This window comes from Populus nigra, chromosome 8, assembly GCF_951802175.1.
Source record: "Populus nigra chromosome 8, ddPopNigr1.1, whole genome shotgun sequence".
NCBI classification, from domain to species: domain Eukaryota; kingdom Viridiplantae; phylum Streptophyta; class Magnoliopsida; order Malpighiales; family Salicaceae; genus Populus; species Populus nigra.
Window position 1 is genome coordinate 16,319,218 of NC_084859.1, and position 17,663 is coordinate 16,336,880.

General features: G+C 32.7%; 2 protein-coding genes across 4 annotated transcripts; both read left to right on the forward strand.

Annotated features, from left to right (window-relative positions):
• The first annotated feature begins 4,212 nt into the window (after positions 1-4,212).
• LOC133701613 (serine/threonine-protein kinase BLUS1-like) lies at positions 4,213-13,785 on the forward strand. 3 transcript variants are annotated; one of them, XM_062125586.1, is made up of 21 exons: positions 4,219-4,559; positions 5,635-5,889; positions 6,002-6,126; positions 6,226-6,270; positions 6,693-6,774; positions 6,900-6,968; positions 7,166-7,336; positions 7,423-7,488; positions 8,469-8,537; positions 8,649-8,720; positions 8,871-9,214; positions 10,074-10,210; positions 10,393-10,487; positions 10,614-10,652; positions 10,740-10,796; positions 12,093-12,194; positions 12,303-12,354; positions 12,439-12,494; positions 12,796-12,860; positions 12,956-13,007; positions 13,200-13,785. In XM_062125586.1, the coding sequence occupies exons 1-21, from the start codon at positions 4,395-4,397 to the stop codon at positions 13,266-13,268; spliced, it is 2,187 nt and encodes a 728-aa protein (XP_061981570.1). In that variant the 5' UTR covers positions 4,219-4,394; the 3' UTR covers positions 13,269-13,785. The 3 variants fall into 3 exon arrangements, 2 of the variants coding, with proteins under 2 accessions (XP_061981571.1, XP_061981570.1); XR_009843592.1 differs by lacking the exons at positions 12,956-13,007; positions 13,200-13,785 and having other exon boundaries at positions 4,215-4,559; positions 12,284-12,354; XM_062125587.1 differs by lacking the exons at positions 12,303-12,354; positions 12,439-12,494; positions 12,796-12,860; positions 12,956-13,007; positions 13,200-13,785 and having other exon boundaries at positions 4,213-4,559; positions 10,393-10,545; positions 12,093-12,196.
• A 1,169-nt stretch (positions 13,786-14,954) lies between these two features.
• On the forward strand, positions 14,955-17,180 carry LOC133700981 (uncharacterized). The gene is made up of 6 exons (XM_062124728.1): positions 14,955-15,219; positions 15,298-15,510; positions 15,615-15,694; positions 16,245-16,320; positions 16,553-16,681; positions 16,773-17,180. Exons 1-6 carry the CDS (start codon positions 15,100-15,102, stop codon positions 16,920-16,922), a joined length of 768 nt encoding a protein of 255 aa, XP_061980712.1. The 5' UTR covers positions 14,955-15,099; the 3' UTR covers positions 16,923-17,180.
• The last annotated feature ends 483 nt before the right edge of the window (positions 17,181-17,663 follow it).

Here is a 17,663-nt window from a genome sequence, read left to right on the forward strand (position 1 = left end):
TATTTTTTAAAAAAAATATATTAAAAATAAGATATATTATATAGATACCAACTACCCTATCAGACTCGTGTTCTGACTAACTTTTTATAGTTTTTTGAAGAGAATGATTAACTAGCCATTTACTCTTAGGTTGCTAACAATTCAGCGCAATTCTTAAAATTCATAATAAATATGTAAACAATGGAAAAGGAATACGGTGTAGCTAGTGTAACATCGCCATTTGCCGAATTTAATTTTCCCATGTGGAATTGAAAAGTTCTGTGGTTTGATGCGTTTGTTTTGCAACTGGTTTTTAGTTTGCGGTGTAGAAACACATTAGAATATTTGGTAACAAATTAAATTGTGTTTTATACTGTGAACCTTATAAAAATTTAGTTTTAAATATAGTTTTTGAAAAGCAGTTTTTATATATTTTTTAACTAGGTTTCGAAAGATTTTGTTTGTTTTTGTATTATAAAAACACTTTTGAAAAAAATTTAAATTTTTTTTATTTTTTTCTTTACTTCAAATTGATAATTTTTTTATATTTTCAGATCATTTTGATGAGCTGATATCAAAAATAATTTTTTAAAAATAAAAATATATATATTAATACATTTCCAAGTAAAAAACACTTTGAAAATCAGCTGCAACCACACTTTCAAACACAATTACCAAATATTTTATACATGTTCTATAATTTTTACCAAACACATATCTAAATCCAACTAACCATCCTTTTTAAAAACTTAATTTTTTTAATCCACAGCCACATTTATATGGGCAGCTTCCTTGTAACCTGGAAACGCCGGACATTGTCAGCATATAGCAAACGGTGTCCCAGAGAACCATTATTTTTTTGGCACTTACAGTTCATGTTCTTCTTGTTCTTCATTGGAAGTTCCAACAGACTCTTTCACATCAGTTATATCTTGAAAGTTTGAGACTTCTTCCCTTCCCTTCTCTTGTTCAGGGGATTCTCTATTGAATCTGATCAAGAAAAGAGAGACAGATTCTTCATTCAATCTACAAACCATGTTTTTACTCTGAATAGTAAGTTCAGACACCAGAAAACTTGAGAAGCTCATTGCACATAATACCACCGGTCTTAATATCAAATTATTTACTGAAAATATGTCAATTGTAATTCTAAATCAAAGATAAAATAGTCAAGATTGTTAATTTAATTCAATTTTATAATTAAATATTCTAAAAGTATAATTGAGTTCATTTATAAGATTTAATATTTTATTTTAAGTATAAAAATTATAATAAGTTATCAACTGAATTCAAATGATATATAAAATTTAATTTAATTTTACATTTATTTTGATTCTAAATAGACTCTTTCATGACTAAATATATATATAAAAAAATCATAACTTCAAATATCTTTGTGATTCTCTCAAATAAAAACTACCAAACAAAACTCAAATTTGCCAATACCTCACGTAGGAATTTGTTAAAAATTTGTGTCGGGATCACATAGGAATTTGTTTCAGATATTGTTAAAATTTAATTGAACAATAAGCTTTACTTTTATTTTTACAAGGAGAGGATTATAATTATTTTTTGTATGGATGTATTAGAGTAACTATACAGGTGGTGGGGTGGGTAATCCACCTGAAAAGTAATTTAATCTACTCTTCTTTTTTGTTTTACTGATAATAGTATAATTACATTAACTTTCATACACTCACACTAAAATTAGACATTTGTTTTTTTTTAATTTGAAATTTATTATTTTGATTTATGATTTTTTTTCTTGGTTTTTTTTATAAAAGTTTTATTAGTTTTTAATTTCATCATTTAATCTAAATTTATGGTATGTTATTTTTTATAATTTGATCCTGATTTTTTTTATTAAAGTTATTATTCTTTTTAATTTAATCCCCAAATCTAAAATTTGTTGTTTCCCTTTAATTTATTTTTTTTATTTCAATTTTAACTCTTATTATTTTAATTGCTATTATTTATTTTGAATCTTTTTTTGTGATTTTTTTTCTGATTTTGTCCTTGAGCATTTCATTTCTTGGGGATTGTGCTTCGTAATTTTTTCATGTATGGTATTTTTGGTCTAATAACTCGGGTCACCAGTTGACATCTTTTCTTTTTGGCTTATTTATTTTTCTTCTTCAATTTCGATGTTTGAATTTTTTTAAAAAATTGGCTTTGTGTTTTTTTTTTAGTTTTTTTTTCTATCGAGTTATCCCAACTTCATGACCTAGGATGCAGGTTTGGCGAGTTAACCCGAATTATGTCACCCCTTAATCTTCATATTACAAGTCTATTATGCTAGCTTAGATTGACGTACACTGGTTTTTTTATTGTTTTTTTACCCTATTTTATCCTTTCATATTGAATTGGCTGAAAATTAAATAATATTATTATTTTTCTCTTAGATAGTGATTTTTTACTCGAGTTATCGTGATTATTTTTTTTTAGTTATCATCACCTCTTTTTGTTTCTATCTAATTCAAATAAAATCAGTTTATTTGGTTGGTCAAGACTATAACATAAGTTGTTGATTTTATTTTTTTTTAAATGCGTTTGTGATACTTGAATATTTTACAAAAAAAATATCACAAACCCTTGGTGTAACACGAGCCCATGTCTAAGTATCATCTATACAATCTAACTAATGCATTAAAAAGAATTTTATTTTTATGTTGCCATACTTGCAAATATTGGCTGAAAACCATCAAATTCACAAATTAAAAGAAATTAAAAGAGCTCCGACTTATCTGTAGCATTGTTCATTATAGCCATAAAGTCATTGACATTATGTATTTGAATGGTAAAATGATGATTTTATATTTATAAACATAACATAACTGGCCTTGTGATAAGTTTTTTATTTATTTTTACGTAGTGAAATAACTTATATGACATTTGAGACAAAAATTAATATGATGGCGTGAAGGTTTTTTTTTTTATTTTTTCATTTTAGATACGTAATGAAATGACTATAATGCCATTGAATTAAATTTATCTTTGCCTTCGATCAAGGCTTTTTGTTTTCTTTCTAACATTGTTGTTTTTGTAATTATTGAATCTAATTAGGGGTAATTTAGTATTTTGACATATATAAAATATTATTTTATTTGAAAAACTTGGTTGCACGTGACAATCAAACTCTGGATTTCATGATAATATTTTAATTTTCACAACGTCGCCTCCATTTCTAAGTTGTCATGTGAGGCAAAAAAAAATCAGGTTTTGCACATATGATTGTTATTTTTTTTCTTTTTTTTTTGGTTTTAGAACCTTCTTATGCACATTTTCAAAGCAACCCTTCGATTTTTTTGAATTCGATCCCTATATTTTTTATTTTATATAATCCATATCATTGGAATTTTCTTTCAATTTAATTCTCTTTTTATTTATTTATCTTCGAGACTTGGTCAATATTCTTTTAATTTTGATTTTTAATCATTTTCTTAATTAAATTATATTTATAATTGCGTTCCCCAACATTTTACACCATTCTCTTGAATTATTTTTTTAATTGCATCCCTTAATATTTTAGTTTATTTTATTTTATGTCAGGTTCGGTTTTTATTCTTTTGATTGCTATTTTTTTGTTTTTAATTTTTTTTTATTTGAATTTTTTTATTTGATTTTATCCCTTAATATTTTATTGATTGAAATTTTGCTAACCTTGTTGGTCACGAGTTTAAAAGATTGGATCGGGTTGACTTAGATTTTCTAGGTTTTTTTTACAATTGATTTTTTATGATTTCATTATTTTATAGAGTTATCTTGATTATATATGCTAGGTCACAAGTTTCACGCATTAACTTAGCTTGATCAATGTCAATATTGTTTATTTATTTATTATTATTGGTATTATTTTTTTTATCAAATCTTCAAATTAATTGAGTTTTAACCCATTTCTATTTCTCTTATTTTTTAAAAATACTACCGTTAACTTCCTTTTCACTCTAATTTTTTTTTAATCCAGCTCGAGGCGTGAATCTAATTTAAATGTGTTTATTTTTATAATTAAGATTAATATTGAAAAATATAACTCAGTTACATACGAAAGTCATGAGCCATGCACAAACCTCAATTTCAGCAACAAAAAAACTAAACACACCCTTTAACTATATATATATATATAAAAAAAAAAAAACAGCAAAGCACGAAGTACGTCCCAGCCATCCAATATAAACTCTTTCCACGTGTCAAAATCCTAACACATCACTCTCTCCACGTCATCGCCTCCCTCTCTCTAGTCTCCACTCTCTCCAGATTCTTTGTATTATCGGCGGTCAACGAATCAATCAAAATAAAACGCTCCTATATCCCTTAAAACGGCAACATTTTAATCTCACCAAGAAAAGAGAGAGTTACAGAACCGTCGATTACTACCGGAAGTGGTGGTGGTGGAAGATTCGCTATCTCGACGGTGGATGGGCAGGATGGGAAAGACATACACAGTGAATCCAATTGATTACAAGTTACTAGAAGAAGTAGGATATGGAGCGAGTGCCGTTGTTTATAGAGCGATCTATATTCCGTTCAATGAAGTCGTCGCTATCAAGTGTTTGGATCTCGATCGTTGCAACATTAATCTGGTTCGTGTACTTTTTTTCTTACTGTCTTGACTCATTTCTTACTTGATTTTTCTTGTAATTTGAAGTGATTTTTACTGTGATTTTAGGTCAGATCGTGTTTGATTTGATCGAATTGTGAATTTTTTGTTGTTTGTAGCTTTGAATGAACTTTTATTGAGTCGTTATAGTCAGCAGAGAAGCGGATTGATTGAGATTTTAAGTGATAATTGGGTTCATTCTTGTGACTCTGATTGTTATTGAATTTGATTTATGATTTTTTTGTTAATTTCGCGGTCTTGATTCGATATAGTATAGGATTGCTTATCTACAATGAACTTTTCACTTTGAATTATAGATAGAGGTTAAATTTTCGATAAGTTTTTATTTCGGAGTTTTTAAGCTTTATTGCATTTGTAAAATTATTTTTAATGAATTCGAGACTCATATGTGAATTTTAGTTTATATCGGATCAAAGTGGAAAAATTTGGCAGACTTGAAATTGTTAATTGCGGTATGCTTTTCATTTCTAATTATGTATGCTTACACGTTTGCCTTCTTAATTCAGTAGGTGAAAATAATCAATTTCAGCATTTTGAAGTTTAATGCTCACTAACTCATACTGATTGTTGCAGCGCTTGCTGTTAAGAAAACATTTCGGATTATGGTGATTTGGCTTTTATCATATTTGTTGCATACTTATAATTATGGAATGGAATAATTAATAAAGCACCGATTACAAGTCACAGCACTAGTTAGTGAAATGAAGTTACGAAAAGGGCTGGTATCTCTTGGACTAACCTTTTGGAGCTGGATATAAGAATTTGCAAAATTCAGTCATATGTTGGTGAATGGATTTCAGATACTGCTAGCTTTCTGATCGTAGTGATATAAAACCCAGAAAAGGAATATGCTTGGAAGCTTTTATTGAATATTTGAAAGACTATTGCTCTGGGTTTGTGCATTTGTCCTGATAGTAGATATTTTCAGTTGTTCTATTAGTTAAACTCTGCTCTTCTTACTGATTTTGTCTGTGTAAGCTGTTCATTAATGTCCATTGTTTATTTAAGTGGCTATTTGATGGATTTTTTTAATGTAGGATGACATAAGGAGGGAAGCTCAAACCATGAGTTTGATAGATCATCCAAATCTTATTAGAGCATATTGTTCGTTTGTTGTTGACCATAATCTATGGGTGGTCATGCCATTCATGGCTGAGGGTTCTTGTTTGCACCTCATGAAGATAGCATATTCTGATGGATTTGAGGAGCCTGCTATCGGTTCTATTCTAAAAGAAACCCTCAAGGCTTTGGAGTACCTGCATCGACAAGGGCATATTCATCGGGATGTTAAGGTCAGCAAAGCATTAAGATGGCACAGTTATTTCACCAGATGGTCCAAGTTTCTCTTTTTTATTTTTCAACACCATGTCTCATGTTAACTTTTATTTTCAATTGTTTTTGCAGGCTGGAAACATACTACTGGATACAAATGGAGATGTAAAGCTTGCTGATTTTGGTGTTTCAGCTTGCATGTTTGATGCAGGTGATCGACAACGTTCTAGAAATACTTTTGTGGGGACTCCATGCTGGTAAATATTATCAGTAATGATTTATATGTAATTTGAGTTTTGAGATGTATTTATACTAGAAAGTGTTTTCCTCCGTGCTCTTTAACTTTCAAATTGCAGGATGGCGCCTGAGGTTTTGCAGCCAGGAAGTGGATATAATTCCAAGTGAGTTTTTTTTTTAATGTAATTTGTCAAGTTAGATTTACCTGATTGCAACTTATTAAGCTATGTTTACATCCACTTCCTGTGTTCCCTAAAACCCTTGGCAGTACTTGTCATGTTCCAAATTTGGGTTTGAGTGTATATATGCCTTCTTGTGTGTGCAAGCCTTGTAAATAAGTTTGGCTACACTTTTTAGTCTTGTTTTTGGATGACAGAAGTTCTCATGATACTTTCACTTCTTTCCTTGGAGGAACTCTCTCACACTCTCTGCTCTTTTTGTTCTTTTGATATCATTTTTTTTTAATTGATGGTTAGGCAGAACTTGTACCTTTATCTATTGAAGAAACTGACTGTGAATTAAAATTGAGAAAGAAAAGAAAACTCCTATAAGCTTGTTGCTTGATTGCTTCTTTCTTCCTGTTCAGGGCTGATATTTGGTCATTTGGTATAACGGCACTTGAGTTGGCGCATGGCCATGCACCTTTCTCAAAATATCCTCCAATGAAGGTATTTCCATTTATTAGTATTCAACAAGACTGTTCACTGAGATACAGCTTGAGCTCAGGGAAGCTTTAATTTAAGTGGCTTACTGAGATACCTTTTATTTTTCCTGTTATCTTTCATTCTGTTAGGTTCTTCTCATGACCATACAGAATGCTCCTCCTGGTCTTGATTATGATCGTGATAAAAAGTTCTCTAAGGTATTGAAACTCTTTCTCGCTAGATTTTCACAACAATTGATTTACTCTGAAAATGCATTTACATATAAGAAAAATTGCACCATTTTCTTTGCTGGCCTGGTAAGAATGTCAGAAGGCTTCTAGTATAGCTGTCATCACTGATTTCTTTTTCCAATGTATATTAAGGTTCTAATTTGAGGATTTCCAGTTGTGATCAGTCTTTTAAAGAAATGGTTGCAATGTGCCTTGTGAAAGATCAAACAAAGAGGCCAACTGCTGAGAAGTTATTGAAACACTCCTTTTTCAAGCATGTGAAGCCTCCAGAACTTTCTGTGAAGAAGTTGTTTGCGGACTTGCCCCCACTTTGGAATCGTGTGAAAGCTATTCAGGTTAGCGATCATATTGGTACAATGCTTGATTTGTGCCTCATGTTTTTCTGGTTGTGCTGTTTTATGAACTTGCTGAGATATTGCAGCTTAAAGATGCTGCACAGCTGGCTCTAAAGAAAATGCCTTCAGCTGAACAAGAGGCATTGTCACAGGTTAGCACACTTCTCAACATCACAAGATGATGCTTTTCATCTGTTTAATTGATGCACTTGCAGAAGCTCATCATACATTGCTTTCCTAGCAAATACTTCTTCATTAATTTCTTCCTATTCCTTTTCTTGCTTGGTTAGATTACATAAGTTTAATGTTCGTTTTAGCACCCTCAGCTGTTCTTAGACACTGATTTTTGGTTATATTTTTGAGTCATTTAAGTATATCCCCACTTTGGGGTTCTACAGATATCTATTGCTTATCAAGACACTAACAGATGACAAACAGTGACCAGTGTCATTTGGTCCCGCAATTGAATATCCCTTTTCTTTCTTACTGTTGAATGAGTTGACCAATATAATGTTTCTTATGCTTTTCCGTAGAATTTTTTAAACCAGATATCATAATCCATAAGAAGCCATTTGTTCATAAAATAAAATATGATCATGTAGCTTTTAACTATAGACCCTGTTTAAATAAAAGAATTGGTTCAATTGAAACAAAAAACACTGGGTATTTCTTTGACCAGCTAAATGGAAAGAGATGTTGGCTTGCACTTTCTTTCTGGCAATCCCTGCCATAAGATCAGTATTATGTAACAAGGTCATAGGTCTTTTACTTCTTTTACTTTCTTCACCAAAATGTGCTCCTTGACTTGCTCTCGCTACTCAATCCCATTGTAGAACCAAGCCAACAGTACAGACAAATATAAGCACATATTCTTTTTCCAATAAAACCTGTTTATCTTAATTTTGTGCCAATAATAACAGTTATAATCTCTTCTGATTTAGAAAATGTTATCATTTAAATTCTTGGGTGATGGTATCTACTGTGCCAGGGTATTTAGTATGGAGTATTAAGAACTGAAAGTATAATTGAGGACAAGCAACATTTATAGGTCAAATGTATTTGTACCCACGGCCTACTTTATTATTTCTTTCTTTCTGACCTCTTATGTAATGACTTGTCTTACCCTCATCAGAGCGAGTACCAACGAGGAGTTAGTGCCTGGAATTTTGACCTTGATGATTTGAAAGCCCAAGCATCTCTAGTAAGCTAACCATCTAAATGCTTTGTTTAATGAGGCTGCATTTTTCTTCATTTTGGTAGTATTTTTCTCGTTGGTTATACAATTAGGAGATAATTGTGCCTTTTCTTCTAGGTGCGAGATGATGATGATGATATACTAGAGACGAGGGAAGAAGATGAAAGTGTGAAATTTGGTGGTGATAAGGTATAGATGAGTTATTTGTCACTGAAGACTTCTTTTATTAATCCGAAGTTGTCACCGGGCCTTGTATATTTACTTTTGCTTCTTGAGATACCTCTGTTGCTTTAGGAATTTTTTGGTTCTCAAGCAAATGAGCTTGTTTGTTGTTTGCAGGTCACTACTGGTTCCCAATCTAGTTCATTGAATGTAAATTCGAAGAGTGAAATGCAGCAGGTTGAGTACAGCAGACAATTAAGTGGTGGTAAATTGCCTTGGGCGGATAACTTAAACAGAAAGGGCAGGTTACCAGAAAGTGACTTGCTGGAAACCAGTAGCCAGGAAAAAGTTGGGTGGAAGAGAAATGGATCAAGCACCGAAGCAAAGGCGTCAACCTCAGAAAATGATGTGATGCAAGCCAAGGCCAAAACAGTGAAAAGTCGCCAAACCCTTAGCGGGCCACTCATGCCTGGTACGGTACTTTCTCATTCATTGTCAGAAAGGGGGCGCACTTCTGAAAGGTCTGTTTTTTTCTTTTTTAGTTTGTCTTTCAGCATTAACTATGCACCAATTAGAGCTGTTTGAAATATAATGTTTCATGGTGGGTGGTTGTGTTTGTGTAACTTGTGTTAATGATGGTACTTAAAGGCCTTGCTCCCTGTACTTGACATAACTCTAGCCTGCTTCCCAAACTTGCAAAAGGAAGGTAGTTCATTAGGTTGAGGGGGTAGTTTATTGAGCATTTGGAATTACTTTAAGATGTGATACCATAAATTGGCTGGTGCTTTGTTGAGCATGAGTTGATTGTAATAAATTGTAACAATCCTTCTTGAACTGAAGAATGCCAGGTCCTGAGTAAGAGCTTCATTACTATTTTATGAAAGTTCAATTTGTTATTTTATACTTTTGACACAACATTCTTCTTACAATAGGATATTGAAAGAAGATATCAATTAAAGAAAACAATGTATTACATGAATTCTACATTTGATTAGCCTTCAATTACTTAATGCTTCTTCGACACACTTTCACATTTTGTATCCAGAGAACCTTCGTTAAAAAGTTAGCAGAAATAATGCATATGTGTTACATTCTCTTTCACATTTTGCAGCCAAAGAACCTTAGTTAAAAGTTAGCAATGAAAGATGTGGTATAGTGGCTTTCTGGGAGTTGAATTTTGATGTTTAGTATAGAAACGAGGATAGAATGTCCAATCCCTTCTGTATGTCTTTGTTGAGGAAAACTAGTTTGTGTAAACACTGATTTACTTGAACTTGAATGTTATTGCCCAAATTTATGAAACTAGTGTATGCTTTGCTGTCTCTATATTTCTGTATGCTCCAAATTGAAATTATTAGGCTGTTGTCTGTTGGTTAATAGGTTTGAGAATGAAAGACAGCCAACAGCTGAAAGAGCCACCCGTGAAATTCGAAAAGCTCCAAGCTTTAGCGGTCCTCTAATTCTTCCAAATCGAGCTTCAGCAAACAGTTTTTCAGCTCCCATAAAATCTTCAGGAGGTACAAAAATACATTTTGTATTAAAGATCACCACAGCTATCACTATTGTTACTTAGTTTCCACTTTTTTGTTATTATCATCATAATCACCAAAAAGAGTGAGAACTTAAAGCTATCAAATGGTGCCGCCATTCCTATAACATAGCTTATGAATTTGTTATCATTACTTGTTTCCAATAATAGGATTTAGAGATTCTTTGGATGAAAAGCCGAAGACAAATCTAGTCCAAATAAAGGGGAGGTTCTCAGTTACATCAGAAAATTTAGATCTTGTAAAGGTAACACTCAATTCTTATGGCATGCTAAGTTACATCAGAAAATTTAGATCTTGTAAAGGTAACACTCAATTCTTATGGCATGCTATCTTATTATCTGACTCTCACTAACTAAAGAATGTGCCCTAGGATATTCCATTAAGTACAGTTCCACGCCGGTCTTCCCAAGTAAGTGGCTCATCTTTACCCAGTAGTTTTTAGTAACTACTATTGTTGTCTACTTCTCATTTGATGTTTTGTTCTTGTGATTTTCAGTCTCCACTGAAAAAGTCTGCTAGTGTTGGTGAATGGATGTTTGAACCCAAACAAATGGTAAGTGCTTTGACCTTTTGTTGATGTATGTAGCTCTTGATATTGATCAAACAAATTTATCACCACATACCTTGTAAGTTTATGAGATTTTTTTTGAAAGATGGTGGAATTAAAGTGTCCACTAAGTCAATAGCTTTAGAAACCAACTTGGGCGTAGTTTTGCTCTTAATTTCAAGATAAAGCATGACTTGATTTGTTATCAAGTTTTACTTTTATATATACACTAGTTAGGTGGCCTGCCCTACGCCGCGGATTAATTTTTTTTGGCATAAAAAATATCGAAAAAAGCTAAGATCCAAGAGTGTTAGGTCTATCTGCAAAGCTAGACTCAAAAGCCTTGGGTCTGGCTGCAATACCTGACTCAAGAGTAATATTTATAATATTAATTATAATATCAATAGTAATATTTATAATATAAATAGTAATATTTTTAATATTAATAATAATATTAAACTTGCATGACCCAAGTTTAAGTGGATCTGCCTACAACATCAAGCCCAAGAGCTTTAGATATGTGTTTGGCTGCAAGGCCATGACATTAAAGTGTGATAAATAAATAGAAAAAAAAATATTTTAGAATGAAATTAAACAAAAAAAAAAGATTAATTGAAAAGGAAAAAACAAAGAAAAAAACAGCAAAGCAAAGAACTATTCCAATGAATAGTGCTTTGCGAGGAGAGGCATAGTAAAATCCCCACATGAGATCACGATAATCTAATAAAAAGTAAACAAAACAAATCATGAAGTTTAATTCTCAATCAAATCGATATTAAAAGATGAAATTGGAAGAAAAAAACTAATTAAGAAAAGGAAAAAAAATCTAAATCAACTGGGTTAACCCGCCAAACCAGGTTAACCTGTCAAACTTGAGATCCGTGTCATGAGAGTGTGATAACTAAATAGAAAAAAAAATATTAATGAACTAAATTAAACAAAAAAAGATTAATTAAAAAGAAAAAAAAACAAAACAAAAAAAACATATCGAAAGAAAAAAACTAATTAAGAAAAAGAAATTTGAGTCAACTAGGTTAACCCGTCAAATTAGGTTAGTCTGTCAAATCTGGGATTCGTGTCATGAGAGTGTGATATAACTGAATAGAAAAAAAAATTAATATTAATAAACTAAATTAAACAAAAAGAATTAAAGAGAAAAAAAAAAAAACCTATAACTAGAAGGCATCAGCCTTTTACTGTGGATCACAGTAAAAAGCTGATGCATTTTAGTTTATATATATATATATATATAACTCATACTTTTTCTCTCAGACTCTGAATATTCTCATGTTTTTTTCTCAGCCTGTGAATAATCAGCCTCCAAAAGAGGTTAACAACAATAGTGTACCTGCATTACTCTTGCCTCATCTTCAGAATCTTTTTCAGCAGACCTCAATTCAACAGGTAAAGACTTACAGTTGAGTTGTTTTTCCTTTCAAGGTTTGTTTGCCTTGAATTCTGTAAAATCTAAAGCCAGTCGTTCTTGTAATCAGATTTTTTTTTTAATTCCAGGATATTATTATGAATTTATTGAATAGCTTGCAGCCAGCCGAGGCGGTAGAAGGTGAGTAACAAATCTGTTACCGCATGCTATTTGGTATGATTTAGGGGTGAAGCAATTGAACAAGTCGTGGGTGTTTTATTTCAGCTGCTCAAAATGGAAAGTTGCCACCACTGCCTCGTGGTTCGGAGAATAATGGAATTGTGAGCAGATTTTCTATCTATAATGCAGCTCTTGGGTTTCAGTTCTTGTATACAAGCATATCCATTGTTAAGATCTAAGTATTTCTCTGGTGATGATGTTTTATTGGGACTTGGTACGCAGGGTCATATAACTGAACTTGTGTTGGTTCCACATTTTGCAAGAAGACACTTATTTGTGAAAATTGCTTTTTGATTATTTCTTTTGCATTTCCTCAAATTACCGAGTCTACTTCATAGTGACCATTGGGATTGCTGTATCATTGTGGAATATTCCCAAACTCTGATCTACTCATTCTCACAGGTTGAATCAGCATCCTCTGAGAGGGAGAGGTCATTATTGATAAAGATCACCGAGCTTCAAAATAGGTTGATCATTTGTCCTTTCCTTACTTAGTCGTTATACCTTTCCTTTCTGGTCTTTATACATATGTAAGTTTAATTTTCTCACTCACCTGTTGCAGGATGATGAATTTAACCAATGAACTAAATTCTGAAAAGCTAAAATATGAGCAAGTAAGTTGCTTGTGAGGATTGATTTTGCTGTCTTTGCCCTGCTTTATTATCATGCGCTTAGGGAAGTAGGATGATTTCTAATAGGAGCCTCACCCCTTCTTTCATGATGAGCCAAACACAAGAGTTGAATATGTAGAACATTTATACCCAGTTCTGAGGTGAATTAAGTTGAGAATGTTGTCATTTTTACAGTTGCAACAGCAGCTGAAAACCATAACTGGTGGGGAAGAGAACGGTGGAAGGAGTGATGTTGACTCCTGAAAGCTTAATTCTTATCACCGTAAAGTGAAACCTTGTAAATTCAGGCAAGAGCTGTACATCATGCAGATAAGTGCTTGCGATTCTTTTTATGGGCCGGATTGGAACCATCTTCGAGTATGGCTACGGAGGAAGGTTGCAGAGGACAAGTACGGTTTGCATGTATCTTCTGCAAATCCGTTACAAACAGTTCTTTGAAGATCATACCATATCAAGTTCAAGCGGAAACAATCTTTTCTTGTGCCAGGCGAAGTGTATCTGCAAGTTGACAGAAATTTCCTTTTTAACCGTTTGTTTAAATCAGTTGCCATGAGAGAGTAGAAAGATTCGAGTGTTTGTTTATATATACGTCGTGATACTTAATCAGGTTATTCAAATGTATTATTTTCTTCATACATATTCGATCTTGTACATGTTGGTAGAACTTTCACCTGTACTGCTACTACTTGTACGCACTTGGGGATTTCACAACTATTAGAGAATGGTAATAAATGAATGGAGAGCCATAAATTTCCCCTTCCCTCTTTATGGATTTTTTGTTTGATGCTTGTTATACCTGCTATCGGCCTCACTGTCAGGGGTGCGCGTGCATCTCCATTTCATGTGAAGTCAAGGCATCATGAATTAAGGGTCCAATTTAGCAGCAAATGGGTTGAAATCAATTCAAATGGGTTAGCCACATATTTTCTCCGAGTTTAACATTTTAGTCCTCTATCTTTATATTTTATACTTTTACCATAATTTAAAACTTAAGTTCTTCTAATTAAGTTATAGGGTTTAGGGTTTGATTGAAAAACAAAGTTAGCAAATGAAAAAAAGAAGGCAGTTGGTTCACTGTTAATATGTTTGTTAATGAGTGTTTACACAAGACATAGTAGAAACTTAGCCTTCTCAATCCACCCATATTTAGAGGAATTTCCACCGTATAAATCTGGATTTTAAGATGATTAACCTGTGGTGACATGTTTAGATTCTAAAATGTCAAATTGAATGAGTTTTTTTTTTGTTAACCTCGTAAAAGTCCCCGACCTTTGATTCTAGTCTCAATTAAATCTCCAACTTATTTTTCATCTCAATTAGATTCTCAATCATTTTTTTATTTTTAATCTATAAAACTGTTAAATAATCACTTGAACTCCACACTAAATTTTCTTATACATAAAGAAATATAAAAAAAAGTGAATTCTCAAATATCCTCATTTTGAATCACATTAAACTCAAGTCATAAATAATTTTTTTTTTAAAAAAAAACATAAAACTCTCACAGTTATTTGTATAATTTGTTCTATTGCATGATGTGAAGAGTTCTAGTAAATTTATGGGTTCTTAATGAAATAAAGAGAAATTACATGATCTTCCCATTACTACTTGAACATTATATTAGATTGGAGACTCAATTCGTGATGAAAAATATATGCTAATTGGCATGAAAATTAAGGAATTAGAAAGATATTTTAATTTAAATATTATATTTGAAATAACAATGAAGAGTTGAAATTAAATTTAAAATTTTTAAAATTTTGCTTTTAAAATATAAAAATAATTATTAAGGATGATAGTAATAAAAATAATAAAGATAAGAGTAAAAATGATTATTATAATAATGGTAGGAAATATATTTTTTTATAGCGATTTTATATATATATATATATATATATATATATATAGAGAGAGAGAGAGAGAGAGAGAGAGAAGCTGTCAACATGTATGACCATGATGTACCCACACACACTCTTCTCAAGAAGTACGAAACTCAAGATTCTACCTTAATTCCTTCCTTCCTACCTTTGATCACACTCTCTCCTTAAAACCCAATCTCCATCTCCTCCCTTCAATGATCACACTGGCCACCACCGCTTCACTTTCTCCTTCCCTAAAACCTCCTAACTTAACTTCGCCACTCATCAAACTAGAACCCTCTTTTTTCCACCACCACTGTAAAACCCCCATCAAGGTAAAACAAAACAAAACACTGCAAATTCTCTTCTTTTTTTACTCCCCTTTGAACTTTTTTTTGTTGTTGTTAATACAGAGGAAGAAGTTTAACAGGGGAATATGCAGGGCAGCGTTGTCAGACGACACCCCGTTTGCTGTTGCTATCAGTGTGTGTATGCTGAGCTCTTTGCTTTTACCAAACACAGCTACTAAGGATGAGGAGGAGGAGAGTGATTCGGGGATTACTACTACTGATACGAGAATTGCTGTTATGGGTATCATCAGTTTCATTCCCTACTTTAATTGGTTGGTAAGTGTGTTGGTCTGTGTTTGATTTTTAAATTTTTTGTATTTGTTGTGTTTTTGGAATCTGGGTCTCGATAAAGTTCTAATCTTTTGTTGTTTTGTTGGCAGAGTTGGGTTTTTGCTTGGCTTGATACTGGGAAAAGGAGATATGCTATTTATTCTCTTGTTTACTTGGCCCCTTATTTGAGGTTTTTTTTCCCCTTTTGTTTTATAGTACCTTGCTTACATTATCTCTCTTTATTCTGATTTTTTAATATGGCATCCAGTTTTTTTTTTTTAATGCTTTGCTAAGTTTTATAAGAGATGCTGATTTGTAGTGTAGGTTGTCTTTCTTGGTTAGGAGGTGATTATGGAGTGTGAACATTTGGGACTTGTTGTCCACATATGTTGTATCTTGCTAGTTTGGTTATGACAGTTGAATGCAAAATGTGAACTTTGAGTTGGAGTTCACAGGGTATTCATTCAAGATTTTCACAAATTTGTTAATGTTGATTAGAAGCTATATATTTTAGTTCGATTGATATATTGATGATGGACTTATAATGTGAATCAGTTTGTTCTTTATTAAAGATTGAAGTGTGTGGTCAAACAATTTCCGGGCTTAATATATTACACTGTCTGATGCTATCAAGGATAATCTACAGTGCCTGCTTAATTACAGTTAATTTGAACATGTTAGTTGATTATGGATTGGATGCATGGATTTGATTATGTAATTTTTCTTATCTGGCTCAATAGATCAAATATGTCTCTGTCTCCCGAGGATAGCTGGCTGCCTATTTGTAGCATTATTTTTGGAATTGTTCATGTTCAGGTATAACATCTATAAAACCATTTTGGTTACCTTCTGGTTTGGGGTTTCTCTACTTATTCACATCGTTATGATATAGACCAGTAGAAGAAACTATGGAAGATAGACTCTGACAGAACCATAATGTTTGAAGTATTAGCAGAACTAAATAAGAGCAAGAACTCCAACTTAATGATTTTGGTTACCGTCATCCAAGATATAAAGTGTTCATATTTGTGCCACTAATTTTTTGCAGCTAGAAGCAAGCATAAAAAATGGAGATGTTCAGGGATTTCAATTATTTAGCAAAGCAGCCAAGTTTCTTCCATTGCCGGGAAAAAAGAAAGATATCATTTTGAGGGAGCATCAGGAACCATTGGAGGAGGTATCAATCAATGGAAGTCCTTTTTTAATTTTCGTTTCATTCTTCTAATGATATGTGAGATTATAGTTGAGTTTCTCACTTTCCATGTTAGGAGAGAGAAGGAGAACACATGAATCTGCCATCTGCAGACAAGCAATCAAGAAATGAGCTTCGGCAGAGAGGAGTCCCAAGAAACCACCCAGAAAATCAAGCGCACTCAAATGGAGGTTGGGATGATGATGATGAGCAGAGGAAACAATAGAACAACAGCTTCATGGTTAATGTGACTTGGTTAAATAGATGCTCTTTTGATAGCAATGCCATGGTTCCTGTTCCTTCACAGCACACTACTTTGGAAACATATTTTGGCCTTAGATATGAGATCAAAAGATAGAGATACTCCCATGTTGATGTTTTGAATTAGGAAAGCAGAGGGACAAAATTTGTTTTGCGACTTAAATGACAAATCGTTCCAATAATGAACAAAACACGGGCTGGATGATATTGTCCCCAACTGAAATGCCTTTGTGGTCGAAGCGGTAGACACTACTTGCATTTTTTATATTTGCATTCATAAAAAGTGGAGGAGAAACCTCGTTGCTGGCGCTTTAAATTTGTCGTTATCATTAGTGCTCAAGTAGAACAACTCTTTCCGCATCTGGGAAGGTTGCTGGCTCTTTAAATCTGTCGTTACTATTTGTGCTCAAGTAGAACAACTCTTTCTGCATCTGGGGGCGCAAGTATCATTTTTTTGACACCCAAAAATTACCAGCTAAAATGATGGCAGCCGGATTGGTTAAAAGAGCGTCTTACTGCGTAAATAAATGGCAAACGGACGGAAGTTCAATGTTTGGGTAATTGCTAAGCTGAATGGAGGCATCTCTCTCACGATTTATCCTGCTAAAATTTGGACCTCGACGGGAGCACAAATGACCCAGGCTACGTTCTACCAAAAAACAGCTTGACTGGTAAGAACCCTGTGATTATTGCTGCTTGGATTTGA